The 10,769-nt window shown below is 34.6% G+C and overlaps 1 protein-coding gene across 1 annotated transcript; it reads left to right on the top strand.

The window, feature by feature from the left end:
• Positions 1–2,835: 2,835 nt before the first annotated feature.
• On the top strand, positions 2,836–10,434 carry LOC141651319 (protein FAR1-RELATED SEQUENCE 5-like). The gene is made up of 5 exons (XM_074459037.1): positions 2,836–2,942; positions 7,531–7,587; positions 7,722–7,769; positions 8,387–9,777; positions 9,884–10,434. The coding sequence occupies exons 1-5, from the start codon at positions 2,836–2,838 to the stop codon at positions 10,432–10,434; spliced, it is 2,154 nt and encodes a 717-aa protein (XP_074315138.1).
• The last annotated feature ends 335 nt before the right edge of the window (positions 10,435–10,769 follow it).

The following is a 10,769-nucleotide window of genomic DNA, read 5'->3' as shown; positions in this document are numbered from 1 at the left end:
CTGTGTTGTGGCGTCTACTTCCACTTCATCGATGATCCATCTCAAAGAAAGAAAAGGTGGCCAACACATTTACTCCGCATGATTCTTCACCTTTAAGCCGCTTAAACAACCTGGTTTACGCAACCAACAATCTAGTGGGACGAAGTCCAACCTATTGTACCAATAGAAGAAAGTGGATTAATCAAAACTCGAATCCACCAATGAATTAAGAGCACTCACAGAAAATATGAGCAAGACCACAACTGAAATTAGACAAATTCGATCTAATTTTTTTCAATACCTGATGAAAACAATGGAACAGAAGAACCAACAACAATATCTTAAAATTTATGTTGTGCTTGTTGCTCAACAAGATGAAATGGTGATGGTCAAACAAAATACCGCAACTCAATAAACAAGCAGAATGTAAATCAGAAACATATGATGACAACTCAACATCAAATCTATACCAAAACCAAACATACATCAAACTTGGAGACTCATTTGGCAGGTAAATTAAGCCTTAAGCCCAAAGCTTCTTAGGCCAATTTGGACCAAGTAATATCTCTATCCAATAGGCCGCTCAAAGCTAAACAACTTTCACGATCTGACAAAAAATAGCACAAAAAAATACAATGTAAACAAACAAGTAGTAATTGATTTCTGACAATCAAAGTAAAAGGGATGTAATAAAACAATATCACACAGTCTGCTAAACAATATCTCATAGTCTTCTAAACAATATCACACTGGATACTTTAGCAGCAAATACGTGATATTTATAAGATGTCAAACAATTTAGAACCTAAATCGGCGAAATGTATACTACTACTAGCTAACAGTAAAGAGTAACAATGTAAAACAGATGTAAATCAATCTGACACAAATTTAAAAAAAATTGAAACAAGATACTACACATGTAAATTAGGTTTACATGACAACAAAACTCGAACAAAGTGAAAAAAATTTAAATCGCAATCAAATAACAAGATTATGAATCAATCACATCAAAATTATAAATCGAGAACAAAAAAATCATAACAACATGTGAGTTTAACATAGATCAGGAAAAATTACTGAATATATAACAAATTCGTAACTTGTTCGAATTAAATTAACCTAGATATATGAGAAAGAAGACCAATAAATCATATGAAATCCTCACAAATTAAACCTAATTTAGGAAAAAGAGATACAAAGCATTGAAATCATGATGAGTAGCTACAAAATCATAACAAACGTGGTAAGATGACTAGTAATTGCAAATATATGTAGCGAAACAACAATCACATGAAAATAAAACTGAAATTAAAAACTAAAGATAAAGTAGATGTACCTGACATTGCAATTTCGATTGAAAGAGTATGATCGTTGATAAGAAATAGAAGAATGACAAATGATTGAGTTGAGATTGAATTCGAAACAAAAAAATCACGAAAATAGGAAAATTAGGGATTCATCGAAGAAGATGGAAGGTAGAGAGAGAAAGACTTTGGGTGAGAATGAATGAATTAGGTTTGTTTCGATGGAATAAGGAGTATATATGTGCGTCCGCAAAATTACCATATTACCCTTACTTATCCGCACTAAATCATGGACGTTGGATCTCTTAGATCTGACAGCTAGTATTAATCCTCAATCCTCAAATATATGAGTCATACTCACACCATCCCATTCCTATATATATATATATAAAAATAGGATCCTGTGCGAACCTAAAGTTCAGTGCGAACCGTACGAACTGTCTAAAAAACACATATTAACAGCCCAAAACTAAAAAAACCCAAATATTAATGACTTCACTCTCTCACATTCTTATCCACTGTCTGGCCCGTCACTCCCCTAGTTCCCTATCCTCTGCTCACTCAATATCAACTGTCTAAAAAACACATTAAATGAATGGCTCACAATAACCATGAGATGAAGATAAAGGCCATAGAACCATATCTTCATTACTGATGACTTCACTCTCTCAATTTTCACTTCTACAGGAAAATAAAACAAACCATATCTTCTCCTTACATCTTCTCCCATATTTCACACACTCACTGTCATGATCCCACAATATCGTCGCCGTCGCTGGAACACCGTCGTCATCACCGGAGCACTGTCGTCATTACCGCAGCACCGTCGCCATCACCTTCTATCTCTTTGCCTCACACGCACAAACTCTGCGTTCCTCACACGCACAAACTCTTCATTTTCTGTAGATCTGGAATTTAATTAGATCTTATTAATTAATGATAAAGGAGAAGGATGTTGTCTATTGTTTTCCTGGTATGCTAAGAACGCTAGTGGTTTCTTTCTTGGGAGAGAAATTGGCGGGTTGTGTGGTGGTCATTAGGATGGAATATCGGGTTGAGTAAGGGCGGTGGTCATGGAAGTGTTGCATAGTGGTATGTCGAGAAGGTTATCAGCCCACTTCAACCATCATTTGCGTTTCTTTCGAAAAATCGACTAGATCTAGGCTCACTCCATTTCTTGTCGAGCAGATCTAGCTGTGGAAAATGGTTTTGTGGTGAAATTGGACTGGTTCGAATGGTATAGGGCGGTGTGAGGGGATAAGGTGGTGGTGGTGGTCACGGGGGTGGGGTTGAAACGGTGGTGGTGGTCGTCGGGGATGAGGACTGGTGCTAGTCGTGGGGATGAGTCGTTGTTGTTTTGGTGGTGTCGTATGTGGTGGCTGTGTGGGCGGGCTTATAGATGGTGAGTCTGATAGTGGTGGCGGTGATGGTGGTGGTGGCAGTAGGTTCAGTTGGTTGTTGGGGCGGAGGTGGTGGTGACGGCAGCTGATGTGGTGGATACATGTACGAAGACGGCTAGATACATGTATGTATACGACTAGATACACATATAATGGCGATGGTGGGGATGATGTGTGAAAGTGGCGGTGGCGGCGGCGTTGGTGGTTGGGACAATGGTGGTGGTTGTGGCGGTGGCGATGGTGGGGATGATGTACCTTGGTAATGGTGGCGGGTGTGGTGATGGTGGGGGCAGTGGTAGTGGTGGGGGCAGTGGTGGTAATGGACTAGTGGATACGCAAAATACCACCTAGATACACATAATATCGGCCCGGATACACATGGTATTACCGCGGGATACATGTGTATCTAGTAGTTATATCATGTGTATCTGGAAGTATGTGACTTTTAGTGACATGTGTATCTGGGTTTGAAAAATGTGTATCTAGCTTTAATGTCACGTGTATCCGCCAAAAATATAAAACGTATCCACAAAAAATATAAAACGTATCCGAGAGTTAATGTTAAAACGTGTAGCAATTCCCACCAAGTGTATCCGCTAATAATATAAAATGTATCCGTAAATAGTATAAAATGTATCTCGGTGTTGGTCTTAAAACTCAAAAAAAAATTAGTGTAAAAAAAGTGTAAAAGTGCATCTATAATTTTAGGGTGGAAAAAGTGTATCTACATATGTTACAAAATGTATCTGAATAAGAGGTGTATCTAGTAATGAAATAAAGTGTATCGAAAAAAAAAAAAAAAAAAAAAAAAAAAAAAAAAAAAAACTGGATTGAAGCTAGTTCGTACGGTTCGCACCGAACTTTAGTTCGCACCGGACCCCGACCCTATATATATATATATATATATATATATATATATATATATATATATATATATATATATATATATATATATATATATATAGAAGAGATCATGTAAGGCCATGATATATATTGAGTCCATAAGTCCTATTATGAGTCATTGGATGGAGGGAGATGGAGGGATGAGATGAACCCATCCAAAGTCATTATAGAAGCTAATTAACACACTTTACTAATCCACCCTAATTAACCACTAATTTACTATATATTTGTTTTCTACCCACCCATTTCTCTCTCATCTCACACATTTCATTCTTCTCTTCTCTCAAAACCTCAATAAAAAAACCTAAAAAATCCAAATAAATAAAAAACCCAAAAAATCCAAACAAATAAAAAAACCCAAAAAATCCACATAAATAAAAAAACCCAAAAAATCCAAATAATTAAAAAAACCCAAAAAAATCCAAATAAATAAAAAATCCAAACATATCAGAAACCCAAAAAATCCAAAAAAAATCAAAAAATCCAAATAAATCAAAAAACCCAAAAAAATCATTCATTCCTCTCTTCGTCATTCACCACCACCCACCACTATCCCACCCACCACTATCCCACTCGACACCACCCACCGCCCACCTCCACCGCCACCGCCACCTCCACCACCGCCGTCGGTAAATTCTATAATTCGTTTTTTTTTTTCAGATTTTGCGTCTCATTTTTTTTCGTCACTTTTTTTTTTCTTCAGATTTTGTTTTAAATTTGTTGTTTGGGTTGGTTTATTTTATTTGTTAACTTTAGTTGGTTTTTGTTGTTATTTATTCTTTTCAAATATCTTCTTATAATACTTTTTTTTTTAATTTCGGGTTTTAAATATCGTTTTTTTTCATCTACGATCTACTACAATATTTTTCATAAAATTTGTTGTTTTAATCTTAGCTATATAAAAATTCTTATAATTTGTTGATTTTTAATCTTATATTTCACATTTTTATATAAAAATTATATAAAATGACTAAAGTATACACAATTATGGACAAAAGTTATACTGTTATGGACAAAAGTTATATAAAAATGGTCTAAAGTTATACAAAAATTGACTAAAGTTATACAAATAAGGACTAAAGTTATACAAAAACTGAATAAAGTTATAAAAATATGGACTAAAGTTATACAAATAAGGACTAAAGTTATACAAAAATTAACTAAAGTTATACAAATATGGACTAAAATTATACAAATAAGGACTAAAGTTATACAAAAATGGACTAAAGTTATACAAAAATTGACTAAAGTTATACAAATAAGGACTAAAGTTTACATAAATTGATTAAAGTTATACAAAAATGGCCTAAAGTTATACAAAAATGAACTAAAGTTATACAAATAAGGACTAAAGTTATACAAATAAGGACTAAAGTTATACAAAAATGGACTAAAGTTATACAAAAATGGACTGAAGTTATACAAAAATGGCCTAAAGTTATACAGAAATGAACTAAAGTTATACAAATAAGGACTAAAGTTATACAAATAAAGACTAAAGTTATACAAAAATGGACTAAAGTTATACAAATACATTCTAGTCCATATTTGTATAACTTTAGTCCATATTTGTATAACTTTAGTCCTTATTTGTATAATTTTAGTTCATGTTTGTATAACTTTAGTCCTAACTTATGTAACTTTAGTCTATATTTGTATAACTTTAAGCATTTTTTGTATAACTCTAGTCCTTATTTGTATAACTTTAGTCCATATTTGTGTAACTTTAATCCATTTTTGTATAACTTTAGTTCATTTTTGTGAACAAAAATAAACCAATAAGTCAAAAAAGTACAATAAAAAAACTGCAATCTCATTTTTGTATAACTTTAGTCAATTTTTGTATAACTTTAGTCTTCTTTTGTATAACTTTAGTCTTCTTTTGTATAACTTTAGTCCATTTTTGTATAACTTTAGTCTTTATTTGTATAACTTTAGTCCAGTTTTGTATAACTTTACTCCATATTTGTATAACTTTAGTCCATTTTTGTATAACTTTAGTCCAAAATCGTATAACTTTAGTCCAATATATAACCGAAATCCTAAAAACCACCAATACTAACTTTAAACCAACAATAATAGATCTAAAAAAAAGAGAAATAAAAAACCCAAAATACTAAAAATCAATTCTAGATTGAAAGTAGTGACACTGAAAATTGCAAAAAAAAAATACTCCAATCAAAAATAATATTGCAAAAAAAAAAATAATCAACAATAATATTGCAAAAAAAAAACCGTCTAAACTTTAAAATTAGAATCTTAAAAAAACCAACAATACCACCATTAAACCAACAATACTAAATCTGAAAAAATAAAAAAATAACCAATAAGTCAAAAAAGTAGACTCCATTTTATTTATTATGTTGAATTTGTGTAATTTTAGTATAAAGTATAGGTAAATTTAATTTTTCAAGAGTGTAACTTTAGTCGTAAATAGAATAACTTTAATCGTAAATTGTATAACTTTAGTCGTATACCCCAATTAAATTAACAAATTATATACATAAATAAAATTATATGAAAGACTCGAGACAATAAAAATTATATACATAAAGAAAAAACGAACAAATAACAATAACAAAACAATGAAAATTTGAAGAAACAACAAAACAAAAACAAAACAAAAACAAAACCAAAACCAAAACAAATAAATTGAAGAAACAACAAAAAAAAAAAAAAAAAAAAAAAAACAAAACCAAAACAAAAAAACAGGGCATGAATGTGACGCGTGAACAAAAAAACAACGAAAAAACTGAAGAAAAACGTCAGATCTGAGACGGAGGTGACGCGTGAATGGTGGTGGTGTGTCGGAATGTCAAGGGTGGCAGGAGGATGCTGGTTGTGGGGTGGTGAAGGGCTGGTTGTGTCGGGGTGGTAAGGGCGGCAGGGAGGATGGTTGTGGGGAGGCCGGAGAAAGGAGCAGGGGAGGAGGATGGCGGCTGAATCTAGGGGTGGCGGTCGTGCGAGGGTGTGGCGGTCGTGCGGGGGGCAGCAGGTCTGGTGCTGGGGGGTCGGGTGTGGTGGTGGTCGTCTGGTGGGTGTGGTGGTGGGTCATGTGTGTCTTTTATTTTTTGGGGTTTTTTTTTTGATTGATGAACAAATGAATATATGTTTGGTTTTTGTCTTTTATTTTTTGGGGGTTTTTTTTTTGTTGGGAGAGAATGAATGAGGAGAGGGGGAGTGAATGATTGAAGAGGGTGAATGAATGAAATGGATAATGGGTAATTAGGGAGATTAGAATGGGGAAGGAGTTATACAATATTAGAAAGAGTTATACAAGATTAGGGAGGGAGATTTATGACCTTTCTTTGAGATGTAATCTCCTCCCTCCATTTCCCTTATCCAAAGGCTCTTATGAGGACTTAGGGACTCAATATATATCATGGCCTTACTAGAACCCTTCTCTCTCTCTCTCTCTCTCTCTCTATATATATATATATATATATATATATATATATATATATATATATATATATATATATATAAGATCATGTGAGTATTAGTTATATATTTGAGGATTGAGGATTAATACTATGATAGGTATTTAGAGTGGAAACAAGGAAGGGCAAATTTGTAATTTAACAGCTGCCTATATAAACTACGTTTTACAGCAATACCGTTATTTCCTCCTTTTTCTTCTTCTCCCTTCAACTTCTCTCTCTACTGTAGCTTCTTCCTCCATTGTTGAGCTGGAAAACCCTAGAATTTAGGCGTCATCTCCGTTTTTCGTCGTCATTCTTCACAATTATCATATTATTCCAATTAGTTCGTTTGTTCAGGTACGTAATTGGCGTTTTTCGTCCCTAAATTTCGAATTCGTCCTAACATTACTCTGTTTGTTCTTCTTTCGTTTCTATAATTTGAATTTCATCTTGCTTTTGTTTGTTATTTTCAATTTAATTTTGTGTTTCCTAAAATTCGGTACATTTTTGTTTTATTTATAGGTTTTGCTGTTCATTCTTCACAATTATCATATTATTCCAATTATTTCCTTCGTTCAGGTACGTAATTGCCGTTTTTCGTCCTTATGTTTCGCCTTCGTTCTTATCTTACTCTGTTTGTTCTTATTTATTTGTTATTTTCAATTTAATTTTGTGCTTCCTTAAAATTCGGTACGTTTTTGTTTGATTTCCAGGTTTTCCTGCTCAAATCTCTGCGTCTTCAATCTTCATTGCGATGTCTGGTATGTTATTCTTCTTAATTTTGTACTTTCAGCGTATTCTGAAATCTCTGCGTATTCTCTCTTTATTTTGTACTTTCAGCTTTCAATCACATGTTCGTCATACTTTTGGTACATATTTTTTGTTCATTGACGTTCTTATTTTTCTCAATATGTGATATTGTTTTGTACACCTGGTGATATTGTTTATGTTGATATGTACCATTGTATATTCACGTTTGTGATATTGTTTTTCAACTTCATGTGTGATATTTGTTCCAGAGTACGTGATATTGTTTTCCTGGATATGTGATATTGTTCAGGCACCTGTGTGATATTGTTCCTGCAACATTCTTTGTGATATCGTTTTCCATCTTCATGTGTGATATTTTTCCCAAACAACGTGATATTGTTTTCCTGGATATGTGATATTGTTCAGCCACTTGTGTGATTTTGTTTTCGTCCATATCTTTTAGAATTTTTCTTGTTATTTTACATTTTACTTTTCTTGCCAGATCCTACAAGTAATGTAACTTCTTCTTCCTGTAATGATCTTCATGTCTCTGTCATTACCTCTAAAGATAGTAATGATATCGTTGAGTCTTCACTTACTTCTACTGTTCTGATTGAAATGCATCTAGTTCTACTCCACATGTTGAACAACATTCTGTTCCTTCTCGTGTGCATCAACTACTTTTGGACTCCACATCTGGTGGTAGTGAATTGTGGACAAGGAATGTTGCACCTGAGTTTAAACCTTATATTGGCCAGTTGTTTGGCACGTTGGAAGAAGCTATTAGTTTTTATGATGTGTATGCAGAAGCATGTGGTTTTGAACCTAGGAAGTCTTCTCAAAAAAGGTCTGTTTCTGGTGATGTGAAGTATAAATTTGTTGTTTGCAACCGTGAAGGTTTTAGAGATCGTAAGAGGAAGGCTACTGTGTTAGATAGTGGAAAGGAGCAGGCAACTCCCAGGCCTTTTGATATCAGGAACACTAAATTAACTAGGATTGGTTGTATTGCTATGATTGAGTTTTGCTATAATGGGGATGGTTATGTTTTTTTTCAGTTTCGTGAGTGGCATAATCACCGTCTTTGTTCACTTAGAAATCAACAGTTTCAAAAAAAACACAGGCACCTCCATCTTTACCATAAAAAGACAATTATTGATCATTCAAGGGTTAATCAAGGGCCAACAAGGGCATTTAGAAATGTCAAGGAATATGTAGATGGCTATGAGAATGTTGGAGCTCAACTTGTTGATTTTAAGAATTTTGGAAGGGATATCAAATGTTTCATAGGAGACCGGGATGCTCAACTGTTTGTTAACTATTTTGAGGATAAACGTGATACCACTGAAGGTTTTTACTTTGCTTATGAGGTGGATTCTGGTAAATGCTTGGTTCGTGCGTTTTGGTGTGATGCAGAGTCTCGTAGAAACTATGCTTTGTTTGGTGATTACATCACTTATGATCCAACTTACAGTACGAATAAGTATTGTATGCTTTTCACTCCTTTTACTGGCGTAGACCACCACAAAAGGTCAGTTACTTTTGCTTCTGCGTTGCTATTTCATGAGGATGAAGATTCGTTCACATGGGTCTTTCAAAAGTTCCTTGATGCTATGGGACAGCGAGAGCCACACTGTATAATAACTGATCAGTGTGCTGGAATAAAGCTGGGTTTGCGTGCTGTCTTCAAACATGCTAAGCGCAGATATTGCATGTGGCATATCATGCAAAAGCTTACTGATAAGGTTGGGCCTGCAATTTCGAGAGAGACTGATTTTGTCAGCCGTTTGAATGCTATTGTTTGGGATGCTGAGTTAGAACCTCTTGAATTTGAAGAAAAGTGGTGTCAGTTGGTCAATGAGCATAATCTTGACGGTAATTCCTGGTTGTCAACCATGTTTAGAAAAAGGAGGAAATGGATCCCAGCTTATTTTCGTGATGTTCCTATGGGTTGTCTATTACGAACAACTCAACGTTCTGAGAGTCAGAATAATTTTTTCAAGCGTTTTGAAAATGCACATGGTACACTTGTTGAATTCTTGATGCGGTTTCAAAGTGCCATTGATGTACAAAATACATACTCAAAAACAACTTGATAGAGACGATGATTGTACTCTTCCACAATTAGCGACTTCTCTTAAGTTGGAAGCTCATGCTTCCAAGGTTTATACAAATGCTGCTTTCTCAGATTTTCAAGTAGAAGCTTCTGCTTCTATTTGTTCCCTTAGTGTTGGTGGCTTCACACCACCTGCAAACGGTGTAGAATTAATTGGTATTGCTGATGCCAGAACGCAGAAGACCTACCAAGTCGTCTACAATTCTCTAACGAATGACGTTGAATGTTCTTGCAAGTTGTTCAACAGGAAGGGTATTATTTGTAGACACATTATCTGGGTTTACTCTGGAAAACAAGTCCACACTTTGCCCGATAAATACATTCTTATGCGGTGGACCAAGAATGCACATAAGATCCCTCTTTATGGTCCACATGGTGAGTTAATTGAGGATTTTGATGCCACTGATTTACGAAAGATGGAAATGTGCAAGTTATGGTCAGAGTTCTACGCGACCATCAGTGTGCTCAAGAATGTGTCTACGAAGGACATCACTGATCTTGTTGACACCCTTAAACAATTCAGGGTGAAACTCAATCCGCAATCAGAGTCAATGACCAAATAGCAGGAGTTGGAGATGCTTCTTGGGTGCAGTTCCTCAACTGAGGTGAGGATTTTACCACCTCGTCAGGCAAATAACAAGGGTAGCGGGAAGAGAATGATCTCCAAAAAGCAACAATGCATAGCTAAAGCGGAGAAGCCTAAAAGGATTTGTCGTAATTGCAAACAAATGGCTCACCATGATAAACGTAACTGTCCTAATGCTTTTGTACCTGATGCCAACAATAAGGTATGTTCACCATGAACAGTCTATGTATGAAACTTTTTATCTATGCTGTATGGTCACGAGTCAGAAACAATACCACATGTTATTTAAAATAATATCACATCTTATACTAA

The sequence above is a fragment of the Silene latifolia genome, chromosome 4 (assembly GCF_048544455.1).
Source record: "Silene latifolia isolate original U9 population chromosome 4, ASM4854445v1, whole genome shotgun sequence".
In the NCBI taxonomy this organism is placed as follows: Eukaryota; Viridiplantae; Streptophyta; class Magnoliopsida; order Caryophyllales; family Caryophyllaceae; genus Silene; species Silene latifolia.
Note: the sequence above shows the minus strand (reverse complement) of the source record. Positions and strands in the feature narration are given on the sequence as shown.